General features: G+C 27.7%; 1 protein-coding gene across 9 annotated transcripts in view; it reads right to left on the bottom strand.

The window, feature by feature from the left end:
• LOC107447713 (protein partner of snf) overlaps positions 1–25,469 on the bottom strand; it is a 146,431-nt gene extending 120,962 nt beyond the window's left edge. For 2 of the 9 annotated variants that reach the window (XM_043049287.2, XM_043049290.2), the window contains exons 1-2: positions 25,016–25,469; positions 10,957–11,046 (exon numbers count right to left, since the gene is read on the bottom strand). In XM_043049287.2, coding sequence (XP_042905221.1) covers positions 10,957–10,996 — 40 coding nt within the window. In that variant the 5' untranslated portion in view covers positions 10,997–11,046; positions 25,016–25,469. Of the gene's footprint in view, positions 1–3,352; positions 7,377–7,944; positions 8,056–8,934; positions 9,098–10,956; positions 11,047–25,015 lie in introns of those variants that run through there. The other 7 variants (XM_043049286.2, XM_043049289.2, XM_043049291.2 and 4 more) reach the window with 6 other exon arrangements.
• Between the last annotated feature and the right edge of the window lie 413 nt (positions 25,470–25,882).

Below are 25,882 nucleotides of genomic sequence, written 5' to 3'. Positions count from 1 at the left end.
AACTATTTTGAAACAGAGAAACAAAACTTTCTTAGAGGTGGAAAAGTTTTTTTTTTTTTTAATTAATAAGCACGTGAATTAGTTTGTAAGGAATAAATAATGATTTAGAACTAATAATTAAATTTAAAAGTATTTGTTTTGTTTTTTTACTTGTACATTTGAATAGTCCTATTGAATTCATACTGTGACTCAGAATATGCTTTACATCTATCTTTTGCATGTACAGGGTGGCTAAAAATAAGGTTACCCCAATTTAGACCAACACATCTGTTCTGACTTTATAAAACATGATAATTCGGATAAAAAATAATATAAAATTTCCTGGTCACTAGGCATATATTTTCAATAACTTAAAGACATGGTTATAGAAGTGTATAATAATAAAAATATTAAGACTTATTTATTATTTATCTGTCGTCTTTTTTTGTTTTTTTGGTAAGTGTACCGTCTTCTACTACTGTCGTTAGCATTTTGTTAAAGAACTTGCATATTTTCTCTGGAGTGGTTAAAAAAAAGAAGGTTAAAGAAAAAGAAGAAGGTTAAAAAAAATCATCTTTAAAGTAATAAATTACTATCTGCATGGTTTGAAAAACAAACTTCAACATTAAATATAGTAATTTTAGTAGAAGATAATTTAAATTACGAAATTTGATACAAAAATGAATTTGATCAGTAAAACCATTTTTTATTCAGAAAAATTTTTATCCCTTAAAACAGGTGGAGGATAGTTCCAACCTGGAAATGTGCCGTTAGTAGTTATTGAAAGCTTCGTTTTTTTAGAACCTGCTTAACAGGTTGTAATACCAGTCTTGTAACTGGTAATACTAATACTGGTAATACTTGGGTTTTAGGTTAAATTTATAATTTTCTTGATACTAACTGTTCTTAACAAACTTTCAGTGATAAGAGTATCATCAGCCAGCACATTATCTTTCAAAAAAGGTAGAATATAAAGGTTTCACTTTTTTTTAACACAGTGCTTCGCCTTAACTGATAATTTCAAATATTGCAATTTTTGAGAATTTGATAATAATTCATTATTGCGTACAGTAGCTGAAAATAAATCTCGAAATGATATCCATGAAAATAAATCACCTGAGAAAGTATGTAAGTTCAGTTTTCGAAGATTGATGTAAGCCTTTGGAGTTTCAGCTACAACCGAAGTTTGAGATTGTGCGTTTGTCAAATTACTATTTTCGGCCAAATTACTACTTTGTTTCTTTAAAGACAATTCAAAACTATCTAATTTATTCAGTAAGTCGAAAAACTTAGTTTTGTAATCTAAATAATTTTCCTTGTAGCAAACAACTAAGATGTCTTTGAAAAGATTCGAAACTTCAAAATTGAGTTCTTTTATTTGGCGTAAACAAAAATCTGAATGTGCAGCTAAGTTCAGTATCTTGCAACAAGTCAGAGATAGAATTAGTTACCCTATTAACTTTACTTTTCACTACTTTTTTCAGCTGAAGTAACTCTTCAAATAATTTTGGCATATTGAAAGCTCAAGAAAAGTAATCCAAAGCCCTAACTAAAATTTTATTTCGATGGCTCCGACTCGACGCACCAAAATGTGGGGGAAACTAACATTAATTAAACTAACATGAGCCATCAAATAATGAAATAAAACTAAATTGCCAAAATAAACTATTTATTAAAAACTTTAAAATAAAAACAGACCTAGCACATACTTGAACTTCCAAAATAGCTGGAATAAGGAACTATGCACCCTGAAGCTCGCATAAAAGCTTAAGTAAAAAAAAAAAAAAAAAAAAAAAAACCATGAAGCATTTGATGAATGAATTCTAAGGTAAACACGCTATACGAAATCGCTAATCCAGCGGACAAGACAAAATATTCCAGTTAGCAAGAGTTTCAGAGCGCATTCATTACAAAGCAACAAATAAGAAAAGAATCCTTCTAACAAATTATTGTTAAATTATTCATTTATGACTGAACAATGAGAGAGAATATAAATGACAGAAGTGCAGATGAGTCAAATATTATTTCATATTTCAATAAACTTTAGGAAGAAAAATTACGAGAAATACTGCAATATTAGAAAATATATTTGCTCTCTTCTTATAAACTATGTAATGAAAATATATAATAAAAACTAAGAGAGACAAGAATTTAACAAAAAAAAACATATTAGGGTGGTTCATAGTCCACTAATATCATGCACTTCAAAATCAAACATTCAGTTCATTGTATTATTTATAAGAAAAAAGAATTCAGAGGCAAACTACAGTTTCATAAAAACTTCCAAGAAACTTCTAATGCAGGAAAACATAATTTAAAGACTATTCACAAGTAGCTGTAGCAAGCATAAACTAAAATCTACATGCAAGAACACTTTATAGATGAGATGTAATTAATTCAACAGTCAAACAACTTAAGATGTTCATGCTTTTGCTGAAATGATATGCAATTTTTTTCCATACAAAGTCTAACAATGCCATCATTAATAAGCTCAACAATAAGTTACTGAAGAACGTTTGGCTTTAACAGCAGAAAGAAAAAAATAAAGAGTAAAAAAAGCATCAATGGAGTATCCATATTAAAGAATATATAAACTTTTATTAACCATCATGATCATTACCGTAAAAGGATAACAGATGACTCGCCATTACACAAGGTACCAGTTTCACAGCATGTAAAAAATTTGCTGATGCAAATGAGAACCTGATTGATGGAATTTATTTACTAACGAAAAATTTGGCAATAAGGTTCTTGTTTGGATCTCCGAATTTACATCTGAATTTTTTTAATGCAGTGAGAACAGTCCTTAAATCAAATGCAAATGCCAATTTCTCAAACTAGCATTATCAAGACACAAACTGTAGCAATGTCAGTGGATTGGTGTGACAATCCACAGCCCATTACATGCTCGTATACATTTTGTTTGATTTATTTGAGGAGACTGTGGGCTAAAATCTAGCTTCAGATCAATGGGTACCAACTTGCCTAGGAAAAAAAAAGCAGCCATTTCCAGGCAGCCAAAGAACAAAGGCTACATTGCCACAATCATGCCGTTTGGCACAAATTGAGGAGTCTTAACTTTCATGACACCCCTGGCCCTCAACAAGATGTTGTGGGAATGCTTTACTTTAATCTCAAACAAAAATCAAAAATTTATTACATCTCCAGTATGCAAAAAAATATTAAAAAAAATAATTTTTCAAAATAACTTTTGATCCAATGATCAGTTACGTACTAAGACTCAATCTTAATTATCCTCAAATATGCTAATTAATTAGTGTAGACAATATTTTAACTTGTGAAATCAGACACAAAAACATATTTTCTCTGAATAAAAAACATTATCTTTTTTCAATGGATATAGATATCTTACCCTTAAAATATAGCCACAATCTAGGAAATGTCATCCCAATAGTTTGAACAAGAGAGCAATTCAATGTTTGGACCCCACAATGTTAATTTTTTCTTCTTTTTTTTTTCAGTGTGTGTGTAAATCAAAAAAATTTGCACACAATTATGAAATTAATTTATCCATAGATAATTCCTTGAAAAAACATAATTTTTAATAATTGTTTATCATTTTATATAAAAATAGTCAAAAAATTTTGAATTATTAAGTTCTCAAATTTAAAATAACCTTAAAAAATGTAATTTAATATTTAAAAACACGAAGTGTGAACGAAATCAGTTAAATAGTTCCTGAGAAATCAAATCTTAATGAAATCTTATATTTAAAATCCAATTTCACGGGAAATATTTGTATGATTTCTTTCAAATTTTGTATTTTGACATTTAAAGTACATGTTATGATGGCGTATTAAAACATTGAGATTTTAAAAACCAATTTACAACAATAGCTGCCGAAATTGCGACTGGAAAAACCACATAGATTAATACATTGTTGAATGAAATTGACATTAAATATTGTCTATTTGTTATCTTTAAGAATGTTTCGATGTTTGTTTATCTCAAAGACCTATTATCCGTAAAAATTTATTTTCCGGACCTTCCAAAGTCCCATTAATTCCAGGTAGACCAGAAAATTTAAATTTTTAGCTAGTAGCCAGTGGCTGGTAGACTTTAATAACTTAGTAGCCACAATTTCATTAAATCTAATGAGTCGGTGATCAATATCGTTTCGTTCTTTACATTTAATAGCTAGTCTTATTGAACTTTTTTTTGCTTGGATTAAATTATGTTTTAAAAAAATCATATTAGAAATAATCTACAGCTATAAAAAGTTAATTCAACAATAAAAATAATATAAATATATATGTGAGAAAATTTAAAGAACCTTATTCAAAAATATTTGGGGAGGCAAAACAAATATAATGTATACATAACAGCTTTGAAATATGTGAATTGTTAGTTCCTTCCACATGAATCTTTTGATTACAAATTGAGGGATTCTAAAGGTTCAAAATTTTGAATGGACACATTGGACATTTTAAGGAAAATTGCATTTTCCAGAGTCTTTCAGCATTGGTGTACTTTTTCATTAAACAATTTTCAAGAAAAAAAAAGATGGGAAAAAGTGATTAATTGTTCATTTTATTTATATTATTCGTCTTTTGTTGACTCGCCACATGACGAGTAATTATTTTCAGATCTAGTTTCAGATACAGTAGTATTAAGTCCCATATCCAGATGTCGGTTTACCAGAAGGGTCTCTTCTCCAGACACACGTCAACAATCAAAATAAACATAATTCTTTCCCCTTTTAATAATTTTTTTTTTTTTGCATTTGAGACTGGTTGAAAAAGAAGTGCCGTAATTTCACGGAGAAACGCCGCACCATTGGACACGCCGAGCCGAATTTTACCATACTAATGCAGGTATTGATTACAGACTTAACATGTGTATCTAAATATGCATATACGGTATTTTCTGGTGAAAGTGGCGCACATCGATAAAAATGAAAACATTTTGAAAAAGTTATCATAAGCGCCACAAAGGTGCTACACCGAGCATATCAGCATCCTTATAGAAGAGACCTTTACAGGGGGGCCACTCAAATCAGATTTCAAATTTCCCTGATTTTTCCAGGTTTTCCAGATAAAAATCTTAAAATTTACAGGTTTTAGTTTCTTTATTCTAATAAAGTGTAGGATGTGGGTACAAGAAAAGTGTTTATATTATAAAATATTTTATTCAAAATGTTATTTTTTAACATATCTTGAAAAAAATAATTTATTTTGACAATTTGGCAAGATTTTTTATTCATTTTTTAATGTTTTGGTACAAAATTTTGAATCAAAAATCATATATTGACCAACAAAAGAGTAAAATTAAATATTAATATATAGTTGGTTCTTAAAAAAACCTTTTTTTAAAAATATGTTATAAAAGGTTAAAATGAAATAGAAAAAATTAGCATTAATGCAACAATTTGTCGATAAACATTGCTGTTTGCGATTGCAAAAAAAATTATGTGATTGGTTGGTTTGCTGAGAAAAAATAATTCACAGATTTCTTTGGGAATACAAAAGCTTTCAGAAAAAGAGTGCAATATAAAATCTATTATTATTATTAAATTATAACCAACTAATTTTTGGAGAATTTTATAAAGTTAAAAATACAAAAACATTTTGTCAAAATGGAAAAAAATTACCAGGAAAGCATTGGAACAAACTTAAGCCATAAATGGATTCAGCCCAAGGACAGAATTTAAAAAAAGAAGCTAATATCCTAATCCCCTCTTCCACCTGCCTCACAATCTTTTCTAAATTGCACAGTCCATAGCAGTCAAAGGTTTTCACATTCATTTAGCAACAGAGAGCTTTAATGGAACAAATTTTGATGCAAGCAAAGTATTGCTAAGTTGATGATATTTCAACTGCTTGGAGATACATTTCCGTCTAAAAAAAAGTGGGTATAATTGATGAAAGAATTTAAATTAAGAAAATTAGTAAATAATTTAAATTAGTGAAATTAAAAAAATTTCCAGCTTTTCTTTAAAATTCCCTGATTTTTCCAGGTTTTTTCCAGTATAAAAAAAATTCCCTGATAATTCCAGATTTTCAATGTGGGTGGCCACCCTGCTTAAGTTACTCTTTAGAATATCTATATAATAAAAAAAAAATTCATAAAGTAAAGTTTTAATTTCTAAAACATAAAAAAAATAAAATTCGTTAAAAGGTCCGCTCACTTATGGATACTGTTCAGGCAAGGCTAAATTAGATCATCGTTGATTGGGGTTAATTTGAAATAAGCGTGCATAATTAATAATCCCTTTAAATGGTTTGAAAATAATGTTAAGTACAATAAAATATTTTTAAATGCATCAAATAACTAAATTTCTAAATTATTTTGGAGGGGAAGCGGGCCTAAAATACGTTAACAAAGAGTTCATGTGAAAAAGTTTTCTTTTTCAGCAAAAAAACAAAACAATATAAATAAAGTTTTTCTTTCAGTTGGCACCGCGCCAAAAAATAAAGCTGTCATGTTTTATTTCAGAAAAGCAAATAATTAACAGCAGAAAAATATTTATATGCTCAGCGGAGCTCATAGAAAAAACTTGCGCTGGGAGGGTTAGAGTTTGAGGGAAAAAGGTAGGAGAATCTCAAATGTTAGGAAAGTCAATTATTCTTCTATAATAAAAAAATAATTCAACTATATCTAGCGGAAGACTTAACGTTGTGACTGATTACAGAAATCTGTAAAACAATGCAATAAGAGAAATGAAAAAATCTTAAGCTATAAGTTTATTTAAAAAAAAAAAAAAAAGATTTAAAAATAAAAAGATTTAAAAATTTATTACAGATAACAATTTGAGGAAAAACTAATAATAACAAAACAATAAATAATAACTAATAACGAAATAACTATTAATAACAGGAATAAGAATTAACTAAAAGCGCACCAAAAAAAATTCTCAAGAAGGAACGAGCAATGGGGAAACGAATTTCACTTTCACAATCTTTGGGGGTGGAATTTTAGTGGATATAATGCCCTCTCGTTGAATGGAAAAAACACAATATGACTCAGCTTACAAAGAGAGAACAAAATGTTTAAAAGAGGGATGTACCCCACCTCCTCTGCTTGTCATTTCTACTGGAGCTGTTTCAGAGGAATCAATTGGTCAGTTTTAAAGGGGTTGGGGATAAGAAAAGTGGATACTTCTTCATCTGTTCGCTCCAATTACAATTGCCACGGCACTAAGTGGATTTCTAGCTTGCGAACTTTCTTTAAGCTGGGGGTGGATACAAGATGCATACCTTTTAAATCGGTCACTGTATGCGATGTTTTTTTAAATATTATTTCGTTTGTTTATTTTCTTGCAGGCAGCTGTCGAAAGTTTGGTAAGAGTTAGCAATTGTTCTGCAGCAACATGGGAGAGCGCGATATGGGCGAATATTTCGTCGATTCCGTTATTAATTTTTATTAATAGTCTTTCTCTCAGAAAATTATTACCTCTTAAATAATTTTCCTTGATAAATTTTTTTGCTACTAAAAATTATTTCGTCGAAAGTGCCGCTACATCGGAAGTGCAGCATTTAGGAATTTTTCTTCTTCGTTAGTGCCGTGGCGCTTTCGCCGAAAAATTCGGTATATATAATTTAGATAAAAACAAATAAAAGGATATTGAATACACAAAAAAATAAAAACAATCCTAGTATATAAACTAATTAATCCTAGAATACAATAACTTTCGAAGTAAAATTAAGCCTTTTCTAGTTTTAATTCGAAGGAAAAAATAAAATATAAAATAATTACTATATCAAAAACCATTAAAATAAGTATCAAAATTCTTAAAAATAAAACTATCTTACTTTTTAGAAATAAACGATAAATCTAAACAAATTTCGCTCAAGGAAAAACTGAAGAATAATTTATTTAGATATCACATATCACTATATTTACTTATCACTGCACCTAAAATCCGTCAAAATCAGAACTCTCCATATCAGAGCAAAATAGATTGATTAGTTCATTGTTTATTTCGGGTTCATCCCAGTCACTCACACTTTCAGCATCACTTTCGGTTTCGTTTTATCCAACGATGATTTCCACTTTTTTGAAGCAATGTCTCACAGTTTCTTTTTCTCTTTTAATTGCTGACAGCTTAAACGCAGCTGTATAACTTTTCCTCTTAATGGGAGGCAATTAAAATGAATAACAAGTTACATTAAAATTAAAACAAAACAAAATTAAAGAAATAGTACAAATGAAAGAAAAATATTAACAAAAGAAAAAATTAAAATAAAAGTAAAATATTAATAAAACAAAAACACAACAAAAGATCAGAATTGAAGATTAAAGGATAAAAAAAATAAGCCCAGGAAGAAGATGAACTCACACTTTAGAAACCAGCTTTTTTTTTTTTTTTAACTGACTCCGCCTAGGACAGTCTTTCTTTTATTCATGTGTAAAATTCTCAAACATTGCTTTTTCCCCTCTACACTGTTGAAAGTTTTAAACTCTTCTTGAACATTCTAATTGTAGGAATATTCAAGGTCATTCTAAGCTCATCATCGGCTCCCTTTATTCATCAAACATTCACATGTTTTTAAGAACCAGCTGAAGAAAAAAGGGGAGTAGAGAGGCATCTCTTGACAAGTGGAAGAGACATATTTCCTGGAAAAAAAGGGGGGATACGTTTGTTTTACAGCTGACTTTATCACCAGCACCACCCTGATTTTCTTCATTCATTCCATTCTGATTTATGCTTTTCCCCCTCCACCCCTGTTGCCTAGGCTCAACAGCTGTTCATATGGCAAAAGGGAAAGAGAGATTTTGTTCTCTTGTGGATAGCAGTCTCCAGAAAGTGATTCCAAGAGAGTGAATTGGAGAGTGTGGGGGTGGGGAAAATTTCAGATGTGTTAACCATTCTTTGGAGTAGCATTAAGTATGAAAATATAATAAAAAGTACTAGTAAAAGGTGGAAAAAATGATGATGAAATTTCCAGTGGGGCTTCTAAAAAGCAAAATTTTCTAAAGGAAAAAAAGTATTACCATATAGGCCTCGTTACATACACCTTCCTACCAAATTTTCAAGTTTTAAATCAATAACCCCGCAACTTAGCTCCACGAAATTATGGTATGCAGGGATGAAAATACTTCGTTTTTCCACTTCTTTATGATTTTTAACAGACTTCCGATTTTTATTCGATTTCCCCTACAACATGAAAAAAATTGGATATCATGTAAACAAAATTCAGCATTTCACTACCGTGTGAAAAAAATCACGCATTTTTTCTCACCTCTCACATAAAAGGATTATTACCACCAAGAATCATGCATTCAATTACAGAATGTGTAAAAAATTGACAATTAGAAAAAATTGCAAAATTGTCACAAATTAAGTGGGTTATTAAGTGATTATTCACAAGTATGATTCGGAATTCGTGGATCGGAATAATATTACATTAAAAATAAAATCAAAATTTTAAAAACTATGAAAAAATCCCAAATTGTTGAAAATGGGATCTACAAAACCATGTAGACAATAAAATAGTCACAAATGGAGTGTAACAAATAGTAATTCTACAAATGTGCGATTCAAAATTTGCCATGTATGAAAATGTAGCATTAAAAAACTATGAAAATAGGTAGCAATAACTATAAAAAATTAGACCATAAATCCATGTGGTAAATCATCAATAATTGAGAGCGAAATGCACCATTGAAAATTTGCCAAAAAATAATAGATTAAAGCATTGCAATTTTAAAAACCAAATAAAAATCCATTTTAATAATTGGCAAAACAATGCAGATTCAATGTAGAATAATAGCTAATCAAGTGGCAACCACGCAAATCATGTGGATTTACTCGTTAATGATTGTAATTGACATTAATTATCATGTATTTGTTATTTTTATTGAATAAGGATGTTTTGATGTTTATTACATTAAAGACTCATTATCCAAAAAAATATATTTTCTGGATTTAAAGAAATCCTGACGATTTCGGATATGGAACTTTCCACTGCGTTTTAAAATCAAATCTCGAAAAGTACCCAGAAAAAAACTTATCAAAACTTTTAAGTTTAAGAGTAATGCTCTGTATTTAATGAAGGAGTTTATTTTTATTTCTTAAAAAAATATTTATATATTTTTTTACAGCAAACAAAACAAAAATAACTGCTACTGTGTATTTCTTTTTACACCATTTGGTGAAAATAAACTACAAATTTTTTCTTGGAGCCATTCATATCTCAACATATTTTTCACTTCATAATCAATTTTTACTCATAATTCTATAACTTTTTTTTAATAAAAAAATAATCTCAATTTGAGCATTTTATTTTGATTCTATTAACATTTTTAAAAATCAGAGAAAAAAACAAACTGAAGCAGATTCAACACTATAGGCATCCGAATTTTTATTATTCCAATTCTTTCATTGCGGTCTCAGATCTTCATTTGAATATTTTTCAATAATTATGAAAAATATTATTTTCATTAAGAAGAAATATTTTTTAAAATTATTTTTAATGAAAAATATTTAATTTCTTAAGAAAAATAATTTTTTTTAAAAATTCAAGAAACAAATTGGAAAGATATTAATTGTAGTATGGAATTCAGTTCACTGGCTTTTTCTCAAGACTGATTTTAGTCCTCAAGACTTAAGAGTGGCTCCCAACATAAGCATCAAAGTAACAATCTTAGAAATATTTTTTTAAATTATAAACAAAACTATCTAAAATTATGAATTAAATAAAAAAAATAAATAATAAAAAAAAAATCTGAAGTTTGGAAAATTATTGGAGGAACTTGCCCCATCGATGCTACATTTTTATGAATTCTTAATGAATGGTAACTTTGATAAAATTTTCTCTTTTAAAGGTGTTTTCCAGAAGTCTAAGCAAAAATTTGTGTATACTCCCTGCAAAAAATATGGCAATATAGAAAACTGCAATTAAGCTCTTGAATTTGCTATTTCTTCTAAATTTCAAATGCTTGAACTTTTACTGTAAAAGTACATGAACTTCAAATAACATATTAAAAAAATGAATATATAACTCAATTTCTTACATGTTGATGGTAGATCTTCCTTTGATATTCCATCTTCCATTTTTGAGTACAATTCAACATATGAAGTTTCCTTATCAGAACAAAATTTTACTAAAAAAAAGAATACTTTTTAAGAATAAGGTAATTTGAAACTCAACTCATATGTATGCTTTACAGGATAAGTAAAAGAACACAAAATCTGCATATAAATATCCTAAATAAGATTACCCACAATCAAAGGACAACACAAGCATTAAAATAATAACAAGAAATATAGGTTTTACAAAGAGGAGAAATGCATATTTTCTTTCTTTTTTTGCAATGCAATTAAAAGAATCACTTAATTCAAGCATTAACCATATAAAAGAATATTTGAACAGTATTTAATAAAATTTTAAAAGTTCAGCTTTTAAGAGCTATAGTCCATAATAAAATATAGGATAAAATATATCTATACATATTGAATTTTTGTCAAAGTTTTTATTATTTAATTATTATTATTACTATATTTAAGTATTAGTTTTAGTAAAATCTAGAAGACGAAATTTCAATAAAATTGATGCAGTAGTTTTAGAAAATATATGATCATTCATTTCATGCCTTTTAAAAAAAAGTCAGTAAGTCAAAACTAACGACAGAAGTTTCCAAGGCTTCCTCTCATACAATTTTACTAAATAACATAAAACCAAAGAGAAATATTTTTGAGATATTGCAACATTTATTATTTTTTTAATGAATGTTTATATATTTCAAAATCCATAAAACCTGTTAAGGCTCATTTTTCTGACTTTTCATCATAAAAAAAAATAATTTCAGTTGTTAAAAATAAAGAAAACACTTAAAATAAGGTTCTAATATAACAAACGCCTATAAATAGTAACTATACTTCGGATAAATATAAAGAAGGCAATGTTCCACAAATTAACATACTAAAAGCATCACTTAACTGACATTACTTGACAAATTATATTTGTTTTCATTGAAATCTTTTGTTTATCTATTTTTTGGCAGGCAGTTGTTCGCCAGAGGACAGAGCTGTCTTTTTAAACATCAAATAAGAAATCAGCATGCATTTTTGTTCAAAAGTTCAATTCATGTCAATTTTAAAGTGAAGACTATGATCTTACTGTTAAGAAATAAAAATTAGTTTGTAAGAATTTCCATAATCTGCTTTAAATAATTTTTTTTCTTTAACTACAAAGTTATAACATTTTGTTATTTGCAGCTTATCTATATTTTTTTCCCACTCCTTAAACAATTCTAAAAACAATAAATTAAAAACAAAAATGATTTCATGAAAACAAGAAATAAAAAAAAAAGCAAAGAATGCTATTATGCTGTGCCATAAGCTATTTTTAGACTCATCAATATCAAGGGTGAAAAAGGCTACTAACAGGTGTTTTACAAAAAATGATGTAGCTTATTTATTTTAGTTTTCTTCTCAATGTGAAGGATTTAGTTTGATTGCATCAGTTTTTTTGTTTTTTTCCATTTATGCATAGAAAAATATTAAAAATTAATTGTTGAATATGCTTACAGAAGATGTTGCAACTAATTAAAAGTGAAAACACAAAAATTTTATGGAAGGGATCCACCACCCATGTATTTTTGGATAGAAGCTATTCAAATGAGAAGGATAGAAATGAATATTTAAAGAGCAAAGAAAAATTTAGATTCCATAACAAACTTATACTCTATTTTAAGGGGGGGGGATTTCTTGCTCTTTTGAGTTGTAAATACCTTCCCCCCCCCCAAAAAAAAAATAATAGAATTCACAAATTTATAAAGGTGATTGAATTTATTGAGGTAGCACTCTCACCCAAAAGGTAAATGTCTACTTTAAAACTAAGGCTACGGAATAGTATTGACTCATCGCACTCTTTGCAAGTCAAATGAAAATATTTGATTATTGAAAATATACTTAATGACCAACGTATTTTAAGGAAAAGTTTTTTTATAGAGTAAAAGCTTAATGCAAATGTAGCGTAAAGTACGTCATGTCCATCAAAATATTAAAAATTTTTATGTTTACCTATAGGACGATTTTGTGGTATTGTGCATGTTGCGGATTTACAAACTTGTGCGGATTTACAAACTTGTTGTGCATTTACAAACTTTGATTGCTCATAATTAAATAAAAAATTGAGTTAGGTAACTGGTTTTTAGTGTTATAAAATCAGGTGATATGTCCAGGGTTGCCACAGTAAAAAATGAACAAAAATAGTTGCTTTTAGTAGCCTCAAGCATGAAAATAGTTGCCTAAAACTATAAAAATAGTTGCCTGAACAGGAACAAAAATGTATCAAAAATAGTAGCCATATAACTAAAATTATAGCTTAATTGTCAAATACTATTATTAGGACTGGGTGATGTCAGAAATTTTAAATCATGAGACATCACTATATAGTGATGTATCACAATTTAGCATATGTTCAAAAATTACCTATGGGAAATCTTTAAATTAATCAAGAATAAATAAAAAGGAATAAATCTAGTACAAAAGAAAATATTAATTCTAAACATATTCTACTATGACATCAATATCATTGCTTAATTTTTTCAATTAAATCAATAAAGAAGTCAAAGTAAAAGCAAACACAAGCTTTATTTCATTTTTCTTAAATTAAAAATGATTTAAGATTTATTGGTTTAAAAATAATAAAACTGTAACAAATTATTTTACATACATGCATTAAAAGTTAAAAGAAGAGAAAAAATGAAAGTGGAAAACAAACCAAAGAAATGTTCACCTTAGAAAATTTTTTTTTTATTTATTTATTATTTGTAGAAAAAAAAACATGCTTTTGAAACATCATTAGACCCTTTTTTATTTACTTACTTAAAATAATAAAATGTAGTATTAACTAATGGTCGAATTCGGTACTTAATAAATGTAAAAATATTTTTACTTATATATTATTATTTTCATTTTTGAAAATAAAATCGACTAAAGATTTATTTGTTTAAAAATTATGCTGACTATCGAACAAATTATAAAACAAACAAGTATTGAAAGAATGTTAATAAAAAATTTTAAAAAATACTCTAAGTACTATTGTTAAATTAAAAACGTCAAGACATTACTAAACTTTTTATTTAATTTTCAAAAAAATTTTGTTTTAACTAATAGCCGAATTTTTTTAAAACTTTGTTTTCATTTTCTCAAAAATAAAAGCAAATTAAATAAAGGTAAGTTTTGCTTTAATTTTTTTATAATTAAAAACGACTGAGCATTTATTGGTTGAAAAACAATCAAATTATTATACTTAACTACATTTAATAAATTTTAAAAAAACTAGCTTTTTATGACACAATTAAATACAAAATACCCCTATTAAATTGTATCGCTTAAAATAAAAAACAATAATTGAAAAAATCAATGATTTGATCTATTGAGTTCATAACAAAAATTTAAGATAACAGCGATTGTGCAGTAATTGCAAAGTAAGAGTAGGTCTACTAAAAATAAATGACATAATCATTAAACCCAGACAGAAAAAAATGGTATGAAATAATGTAGAACGAAACGATCGCTGCAAAAGTCTCACTGAAAATAATTTACAAGAAACCCGACAATTATTTCCGATGAAATAAAATGCACAACGATCGTAAAATGACTTAAGTCCCATTGAAAATAATCTTCAAAAACGAAAAATACCAAAGACAAAAATGGACATAAAGAAACTAATTGCATCCTATATTACAACGCTGATCCTCGCACGAAACCGGGAGTTCTCTGCAACTAGACGAAATCAAAATCGTCTTCGTTAGTGCGGTAACAGCATTAGCCTAGTCAAGGATTCTTGCATATTAAATTGTTAAACCGCGATTATAATCTTATTCCGGGGGCTTAAATCAGATTTCTGGTGCACCGCCTAAAACAAAAGTCACTACATCGGCCTACTGATATATGCGTTAAATTCATATTTCGCGATACATCGATTTATCGCCCAGTCCTAACTATGCTCCAATTAAAAAAAAGTTTTGTTCAAATATAAAAGGTATACATATTAGAAAATAGGTACCTAAATAAAAGTCAAATTACAATAAAATATGAATGTTAATAGAAGGAATAAACAATTAAAAATAACAAAACTGCCCCTCAGAGAGAAAATATAACAAGTACTTTATTAAATTCAATGGAAATTTAAATTTTTGGCTCTTTGGACATAAATGATTGTATAAAAGTTTGCTTTCCTTTATTAACGTTCTGAAAAGTAACATTCATTTTTGCGAAAAAACTTCGCCAAGAGTAAAAAATGTCTCCTAATAGTCGCCTATTCCTGAAAATAGTTGCTTTTTTAGCCTTTTCAGGCAAAAAAAGTCACCATAGTCACCTAAGGCTGAAAATAGTAGCAAATAGTTGCATTTTAGTAGCCTGTGGCAACCCTTCATGTCTTCCTTTAACCCAATTCATATTTAAAAATTAAAATGAATTTAAACACCTTTAAAACAAAAATTTGAAGTGTTGCTGACATGACGCAGAAAAATATGGTTTTTAGAAAGTTTTTCTACATTCACCAAAATCTCTGAGTTTTATGAAATAAATTAAAACATTTTTTAGGTAAGATTTCAGTGTATATTTGCATAAAAGAAATCACAAGACTTTTGAAGAAATAAAATTAATTAAAATAAAAAGTACCAAATTAAAAATAACGTGTATGTTGCGGATATGACGTAGCAGACATGAAAAAAAAATTTTCATTGTGAATAACCGCACCGTCTTAGATCATTCGAACATTACAGATTTCTTTTGTTAAATAAAATATTTAGTAAATTAATATTGTTTAATTATTTTTCTTTTTAATATTTCAAATTTTTAAACTTAGGTTTTATTATGAATTAGTTTTATTTTAGATTCCAAGCAAAAGATGAGTAAAGAATTACATTACAATTTATTTTTTATATTATTTAAAGCAAGTTTTGAATTGTATGAAAAAAACCGTACAGAATGATCAGGTGAAAGATCAGATGGCAAAAGGGCTTAAGTATGAGTCAATTGAAATTGTTTCTAACAACAGTTTTTCCAAATACTTAAACTTGTTTAGAGCTATGAGCTTGGAGTGGTGTTTAAGTGTCGTATCTGTCTTGCTTGTTGAAATTATTCGGCCAGGCCACCAATAGTTGTCAAACAATATGGCTATCCACTGGCCTTCTTCTAAAATTGTTGCTTAAGTTACAGCAAGTTTTGAAGGCAGTTAAGTAAATAATTCAGCTAGGTGCATGATTTGAGGACTAGAGAAAGAAGAATTAAAAGAAAATTTAACTGAATTAAGTGTTACAGTGTTTGGGATCGATTTGCAGACTATAATGTTCTTTCAACATTGATGCCTCACGCAGCTGTTTCAAAGAATGACCAGTTAGTCTTTGTGAAAAGCTTAATTTGTGAATATAGATCGATTTTTGAATTGACTGGCAGCTCCATCAGACTAGTGATGTACTTTTTTTTTGTTTTATTAGATGCTATAAAATTTCTTTATTAAAAATTGTCACACTATCTTCATTGTGGGATAAGTCATCAGAGATAACGGCATACGACTTAATGAATTATTTCTGCCAACCACCCTTGAAATATGCAACACAAGTCCATACTGTGACACTGTCCGACGTCCAGTGTGCACTCATGATTTCCCAATCATATTTTACAGTATAATTTTCAGCTAAATCGACATGCATTATAATTTCATTCTCTGAAATATTTTCTTTCAAATGACGAAATTTAAACTGTTGTTTGTAAGCATTATAAATATGTATTGCAAATGATTGCAGCTGATATCCTATTTCTTCCTTTGCACTACCCAAATCGATAACAATTCCTTTTTTAACAGTGAAACCTTGTTCATTCTGTTGCCTTTGATAATACTTAACAATGTTGTCTAAATTTTGCTCTGGTATTTTTGTATCTAAGCATTTTTTTAAAAATCTTTTTCTAAAATATGCACCTGTTGTCTTTTCTTTTTAATGGCATTGACAATTTTCTGCTTTCCTTTTAATGGAGACATTTTTGATATCAGATTTGTTAAAACATGAAGTTTCTTCAGAGATTTCGGCAAAGCACTATTAATTTTCTTATCTGATTTTTCCAAAGATTGTCTGCTGGTGTAGCCAGATATTTTCATGCTTGATTTTTCATCTTTTGCTTTTTTCTTTCTACATTCCTTTGTGCAGGGATGATTGTGAGCCGAAGTCAAAATTCCAGAAAATTTCCAAATAAAAAGTTTAAATCGAAAAATTAGAAAAAAATTTAAACAAGGTTTTTCCCTTTTTCTGAATATTTCTTAGTTTACTTAAAATATATTTAAAATTTTACATACCTATGATGACCTGGAGAAGTAATTGAAATTTACAAATATGTCTTTCTTTCCTGAGTTTATGATTATAATAACTACTTACTGATAAAAAATTAATATTAATCTTGAATATAAGCTTATAAAGTAGCTCTCTCCTTACAAACAAATAGTATAAACTGTGTTTTTAAGTTCCACCTTTGAAAATTTGATTTCCGAAAACTTTTGTGATCAATGATTTCTTGAAACATCTGAACCTTCGATCTCCGGATCACAGTTAGTGAAAAATCTGGTTTTTTTCAGGAGCACAATCAGCCTTGTTTGTGCTTCATTATTTTTTGTTCTTATGTTCTCCTTCTGTTCTTCAGTAAGAACCTTATATGTCTATATTCTTTTTTTTATTTCCTTGCTTTTTTCTGCTTTGATAGTTTCATATTTCACTGTTTCTGCTTTCAATTCCTATCTTCCCAGTCGAGACCTTTCCGTACTTGTTAATGGCATGAGGGATTTTAAAGTTTTACAAACTTAGTTTTGAATTCTACAATCTATTTTAAGTTTTGTAAACTTGAATTAATTATATAATTATGAAATAAATCAACAAGCAAAGATTAAATCCTTTCAAAACTCTTAAGGAAAATTTAATAGAAAAACATCTGCAAATAAACATGTGCATAAGCTAAATAATTTTAATAAATAATGTTCTATTCTAAACAATGTTCTACTCTAATTAATTTTCTATTAACTGTTTTGTTGTCATTATTCCTAACATAACTTAGAACAAATAAACATGTTACCATAAATGCAATTGTTGCGTAAATTTAATAAATATATATATATTTAATAAATGAAGAATTTAAACTTGTTTTAAACAAAGTAATTAGTCAATTTAATTGGTCATTAAGAAAATAAATTGCAACAGTGCAAATTTTATAAGTTTTATGCTTAGCAATACAAGTTTATTGAAAGGGATTTTTATCAAGCTCAAATGTTTATTAAAAGTTAGTAAAATTGTATTTCGCAAATGGACAATTACAGCATATCATAAATTTTTTTATTTTCATACCTAACTTATTGGAAATTCTCCAATGAAACCGAAAATTTGATTGTTTTTTTCGGCAAATGTTAATTTATTTAGTTATTAAACATTTAAATTGCCCCAAAAGGCCTCCGTAAGTGATGCAATCAAAAACGACCCCTGATTGGTTATGACGTCAAATGTGCCGAAGGGAAACGTGCCGTCTCCATCCGCTAAGGCTATTTCAATGCTCTTTTAGTTTTGATATCACGTATATCGTATGAACATCCTTTGTAAATTATCAGTAAAAATTTTGTGAATTAAATTTACGGTTCTGAGAGTGTGTGCAAAATGAAAGAAAGATTTTAAAACTTCAAACGTTGTTATTTATCATTAAAATATCTGAAGAAATGATTATGTAGCTCTTTACAGCGAATCAACATTTCTTTTCGGCTGAAATCAGTAGTGTTAAAGTTCATAGAAAATACTATTTCATTCCACTTACTTTTAAATTAAATTAATGCTTCATTACAACCTAATTACTTAATTAAAATAAGTCGCAGATTGGATAGAAATTTTATACATTTTGATATAGGATGGATGATTTTATAATTCGTTATTGCATTAAAACAAATCAGTATTTTCATAAATCTAGTCCATTGAAAAATATCAGTCCATCATCGTTACAATCTATGTGCTAATGATCAAAAATTCAAATAATGTAATTTAATGTTGCTTCTTTAATTTATTTATTTATTACTAGAGTTGAAGGATTTTCTTTTTAAGTAAATATTTACTAATGCAGTTTATGTCATCTTTTTTTTTTTTTCACTATGTATTAAATATTTAAATACACATTAACGCTTATATTTATTATTCCTAGCTTAAATAGGAATTCCGTTACAGTTCGAAATTATTTTTATTTTTAAATTTATAAATTTTAATTCCTTTTTCTGCAATATAGTATTAATAAAGTATGGTTATTGTTAATTTCTCTCCTTATTTTTGCAAGCTATTTGTCAGTGCTTGCAATGAAGAATTCTAAAATAGTAAAATTAATACATTATACATTTTTAATTAAAAAAAATTTAATAAAATAGTTTTAAAAAAATATCAGGTTATGCATACGGTATAGCCGAAAACGTATCAACACTTTCAAGAATCTAGTCCATTGAAATATATCTGACCATCATCATCACCATAATCTAGTTATACTTAAAATTTCACTTAATTTCTCATTTATCCATATCTAATTAACTTATTTATCCACAAAATTTCAGCGAATATCATTAAGCTGGAAGTTTTTGTTTCACTAAAGCTAGAGAACAAAAATAAAAAATTAACTTATACAAAATGGAAAGAAATTCTAATGCACATTCTTTATTATTTATTAAATAATTAAAAAATAAACAGTAATGTTGATATTTTTTCTCAATATTTTTATTCTTTGAGTAAATAGGAACTTTGCTATGGCGAAAAATTATTTTTATATGCATTTATAAAATTTTATTCCTATTTCTGCAATAAAGAACTAAATAAATGCATATGCTTGATTTCAAATACTCTTATAACATAGATTAAGGCAATTAAAGTAAAGTTAATAAAATCTGCAGGAATATATATATATATATAAATATAAAGTTTTGCTGGGATCACAAGTTTTTTAAGAGGCTACTGCTATGAATACAATTACATGCTTTGAATTCACGCTAGAATAAATAGATAAAAATTATCAATAACTTAAGCTGTCCTACATTTTAAAATCTAAAACTATTTATTCTACATAAGAAAATGATCCAACTTTTCTTTCACTTGAGATGAAAATAAATCTTCCAAATGAACTTGAAGTATACATTAAAATTAAGATTATAGTTTAATAATGAAAAAATGAAGTTTTGCATAACGCATCATTTATAAGCAATACCATGCACTTTTTTTATTGACCTAAAAAATCTTAAATATTCCGAGCTACAAAATTTCATCAAGTATTAACAATGTTTCAGTGGGTACCACTAAAATTTAACACTATAAAAATACGTTACATCAAATCCACATTTTTATTAAGCGATATTAAGGCGCAATTTTTTATACAGATAGCTTTAGACCATCTAAAATGGTTGGATTTAATTAGAAAATTTAATCGAAAGCAAGAACGTATTGGTTTTCACAGCACGGCTATTGTAAGTGAACGGCAGATGGACACGTGTGACGTCAGTTCGTGAATAATCACGTGACTCCCCGTTTCAGGCGAAAACGAAAGTAAGCGTTTTTTGATTTAAAATAACTAAATAAATAGCCTTCTTAGAAAAGTAATAAAATGTTTTCTGGGAGTTTTGAGGGATTCTGAATGCATTAAAATTAAAAAAAAATTTGACTGTAATTGTCCATTGTCATGTCTGTTATGTTGCGGACATGACCAATTTAAAAATTCTTTAAAAAAATATCAAACAAAAAAATAATATTTTTTTAAAAATCATAATAATATAACACTGCAAATAGTCGAAAGAAATCCAATTTTTTAAAAAATAAATCGTTTAACTGCTTTGTTTTAATATAACTTTAAAAAAATCATTAAAGTAAACATGTTCTCTCATATTTAAATACCAAATGTAAAATTTACATTTTTTCAGTTATTAATTATGTAAATACAATATATCTCTTAAAATATCATGTTTAATTACAAATATTATATGCGAAACTTTTAAACTCAATTTTTCACATTTTATACAAATCACATTTTATACAAAACTACTAATCTTCTGCTATGATGAAAAATGTTTTTGGAGGAAAATTTTTTTTTTTCGAAACCAACCGTCATTATGTGCATTCTCAAGATTCTTCTTTTATTTTTAATCGTTTCAGGAGTGTTTCCAATTGCATGTCCGAATTAAAGAACTTGAACCTTCTGCCTCAAGAGTATTGGCATGTTAGATTTTATTTTAATCCACTTTAGTTACTCAATTTTAGTTATCCTTCATTATGAAAAATTATTGTTTTATAACTTCGGATAATACTATGATTATCATTCAGATATTATGATTATTTATTACGAACAAAACGTTTTTTTTACATTTGACATTTATTAACAAAACAATACTTTTGAATTGAATAAACTCTGATTCTTCAGAAGAGCGGTATCATTTGCTTGATATGGAATCATATCTGCTTTCATTAAAAATCATTTGCTTTTATATAAAAATGAAAGAAGTTTGTTTATTAATCTAACCACACTATTATTTATTACTAATGGCAGACAAATATTTTATGAAGCGTTCTTTTTTTTAAAAGTGATAAATTTCTGATTCCACTTTGTTTTCTGCACCGTGCACAATAAATTTTATACTGATTAATTCAGTTTTTATTCACGAATTTGAAGATAACGCTTTTTTTTTTTTTAAAAAATTCAGTTGATCATAAAATATTCTGCCTTGTGCTTGGTTTTAATTAATATGTTAGCATTGCTTTAACTATCATTTCCGTTTTGTTAATTTTCAAGTGTTGTTTTTATTTAATATGATTAATAAGTTTTCCTTGTATTTTATTGTTTTCTTTTTTCCTTATAAATAGATAGAAAAAAATTTATGTTTTTTTAATCATTGGCTTTCTCTTATATTAGTTAGTTTGGTGATTTTAATTAATCTTCAAAAAATAAATATGAGATTTTTGTAATTTTTAAACTTTTCTAGTCTAAATTTGTAAATGTTTTTATTTTTCTATCATAATTTTTTTCTTTTTAATTTTAGGTGCACATCTTTTCTCTTGTTTCCCTTACTTTAAAATGTGTTACTCTTTTTTATTGTAATTTGAGTTCGATAAAACATTGATGATTGACACTTTTTAGTCAATTCAGAAATCTGGGATAGCAATGGTCCCGAGCATCCCGCGTAATTGGTTCTTTACTGTATAAGAATTCATTCAACGATGAAGAATGCAAATGTAAAACAGATACTTTAAAAAAGCTATTCCCTTGTTATTGAAAAACAAATATAACGATTCTAAGAACTTTATTCATAGAAAAATATAAAAAATTATCTATTTCATGTGTTTAAACTTATATACTTCGGCTTTAAAAGATTTATATTCAATGAATTAAATTAGGTTTTGAGAATATTAATTAATAACACTGATAAGTTTTATGAATATTAATTAATAAGTTTTAAAAAACTGTAACTGCAAAAAAATATAAACAAAATTACAAAAAGTTCACAAAATATTCATGGATTACTTAACTTTTTTAAAATTCTTATAATGTAATAAAATTGTTAAAAATACTGAGAGTTTTAAATACCTTGCGTGAATGTGTAGCAAAAAAAATAGTGAAAGCAATATGAAATTACAATAAAATTAGTACAAATAAAGTGTATCAAATTAATTAAATGGGCAATTAAAAACAAAATTAATTATAATTAATTGAATTTACAATTAAAAATTAAAAATGTTAGCATAAATATTTTGAATATAATGGAATTTTACCATGATCAAGTCTTAGCAATAATAATCAATAAAGCAATCAAACCACAAAGATTAATGATGGAATTGGTTTAAAACAAAGAAATAAAATTTTTTACTCAGATCAATGCAAAATTAGAAATTACCAATATAATATCACATTAATTAAAAAAAAAAATTTTTTTTGGTGGAATTATATTTTCATTTATTATTTGAATATCAGATTATATTTATTCAAATATACAGTAAATAACTAAATATCATGCTATGCTTTTAACAATTTACTCCCATTGTTGAAATTTTAAAAGTTTTTGACATTAAAAAATTTCAAAAACAGCAAATTTCCATTATATTCACACATTCCCTCTATAATAAAAATTGTAAAATCGCTTACTTCCAGTATAGTCTTAAATTACAACATTAATCATTTTTCTAATGCGCAGAATACACTGATATGTGAAAACTAAGGCAGTGATTTTTTTCTAAAAATTCCTGCTGGTTTTTAGTTTTATTCATTTAAACATTTCATTTTTACTATTATCTATTTAAACATTTCATAAACTAAAACATGTCAAGAGAAACAAATTTACACTATAATATAAATATTGAAACATGTCTCAAAACAAAATCTTACACAATACGCTTCATTAACATCAGCTCTGTAAAGATAAATTATTTACATTACAATTGCACATTTGACATCATTTCGTTTACACATTCATCCTACTTTTTCTAATAACTCAAGGTATTGTAAAATTTCATTCAGCAAAAAAATAAAAATTTGAGCTACAAACAACTAAAAATTTGCGAACTTATAATCATTATCACAGATTTATAAGAAGATATTAAAACTAAAACTCAGTGGCACGACAGCCCAAAATGGCCACCAAGGCCTACTGTGCCCATCTCAGTTTTCTTGACCTTGGGCTCTGGGGTGCAGGAGCAGATGTTCCAGTCAGGTGGTCAACCGAACGCGAAACCCCCTGTGTTTAGTTCCCAAGCATGCTTGGTACTCAATTATCGACCCACTGAAGAGATGAAAGGCTGAGTCTACCTTGCCCGGCCCGAGGATCGTACAAGGGACCTGTGGCACGACAGCGCGAAGCGCTGCCGCTCAGCCACCGGGCGTCAAGAAGATATTAAAGCATGGTTTAATTACAGCCCCGTGGCAAAATCCCAGCAATGTGGCGACATTATCGCAGAACATTACAGAGTTCTTGCAGAAAGATTTTTCTTTTGCAAGGTAAAAAAACAATTACTTTTCTTTTCTTCTCTTCAGAAATTTACCCCTAATATTTAAATCATGCATTTAGATAATCACTTTTTGAGGAGCTCAATTTATGCCGATAGTATCGTATACGATGTTATGTTTTGATAGTATTTTCGGCAGTTATTGATAATGATTTTCACGTGGTTTTCAAATATCTATCCTGCTGCATTAGAAAAAGTTTGAAAAATGTGAAGCGTGCATTGTAGTATTTACTTTTTAAGACAATAATTCTATCGAATTTTTGACAGTTATTGCTATTGATTTCTTCATAGTTTTTAAAAGATTATATGTTTCCTACGATATTATTTATTACAACAACTTAATCTCCAAACAAAACATGCATTTGAGGAGTCCAATTCGCGTGATTTCGTCGTCGATCCATTTCCCGGCAATTACTACTGCTGATTGCATAATTTTTTTTTCTTAATGAGATGATTATTTACAAAATGCGAAGAATGAATTAATTTGTGCGTTTCCCTCCGCAACACAATGCTATATATAATAAAGAGAAATTACACAGGCATGTAATAAAGAGAAATCTCCTGAACTTTCGAAAATTTAGTATTCAGCAACCTCAAAAAAGCACTTTGGGGTTATATAACCAGCAAATACACAAATTTTTAATCTTTTACCTTATAAAAAGTTTTAAAGAACTAGTTTTTGAATCAACATATTTTTCAATATAATATTTCTGACGTTTATATATTTATAGATATTAACATATTGGCTCTCTAAAGCACGTTATTTTATTACTTTTTTTCCAATTATATAATTCATTTCAAACGTTATAAAACAGTTGCTATTAACTTTAACAAATCATTGGTGAACAAACTTTAAGAAATGTACACCAGCCAAAATTTCTTTAATTCAATCACACTATTTATAAATAATATGTTTTTGAAATCCAACCTTTTACAAATTTTGATCTCAGAACATAAACTAGACAACAACATGCATGTGCAATATATAAAACAAATATAATCATATAATAACGAATGAGACTGCATATATAAAGTCAACGTATAAAGTTAAGAATGCAAAATATAAGAAGATAATTACAAAATTTAGAATGTATTTTCGCTTAACATTTACAGATCCTTAAGATTTACAGTATTTACAATGTAGTCCTCAGAATTTAACTCAGTAAATATAACTTTGAACAAATTTAAGTTAGTCTGAAACTGCAAGCAACACTTTCTTTATTTTTCAGCAAGTTTCATAACAAACAGTTTAAACAACCATACTTTTATTTTGTGGAGAGTACATAGCGACCACAAAACAAACGAAAGTACAGAACGAACCAGTTCAACTATAATAGTTCTAAAAAGTGACACACTATGGCGATACCAGTAAGAAAAGACTTTTAGGGTTATAAAAAATGCTGGCATTCAAGACAGTGCATTGGTTGAAATGGAAATTGGTAACTGGATGGAGTGAGCTTAGCGTTGTTTTTAACTTATATTCTGAATTAATTTAGAATATTACATATGTTTTTCGAAAGATAGTGTACTAAACTTTAATTTATGATGCAGTTTTAATTGGCGATCGAAATGGACTGTAGGTGGCGTAGAACAGAACTCTATACCTATGGCAACACTTCACATGCTTTCCCCATTAGCGTGTGGAAAGTCATAGAGGAAGGAAGTACATTAGTTTCTCTCTTGATTTTCATATAGATTAAAATCTTTTAAGTTGGAAGACTATATGGAACTGAAAACTACATTAAACATAGTTCTAAAGAAAAGTATCACGGAAATTTTAAAAAGTATTTTTATTAAATAAAAAGGAAAAATATTAAGAAAAGGGAAAATATCGTAGTACATTCCTATACAACTGAAAAGAGGAGGAGAGGGAAGGGAGAAGGGCTAAAGGCATGAAACCGGTCTCTCCCCAGATGGCGTATTCGAGTGTTGCGATCGCGAATGT

Source organism: Parasteatoda tepidariorum, chromosome X1 (assembly GCF_043381705.1).
Source record: "Parasteatoda tepidariorum isolate YZ-2023 chromosome X1, CAS_Ptep_4.0, whole genome shotgun sequence".
NCBI lineage: Eukaryota > Metazoa > Arthropoda > Arachnida > Araneae > Theridiidae > Parasteatoda > Parasteatoda tepidariorum.
Note: the sequence above shows the minus strand (reverse complement) of the source record. Positions and strands in the feature narration are given on the sequence as shown.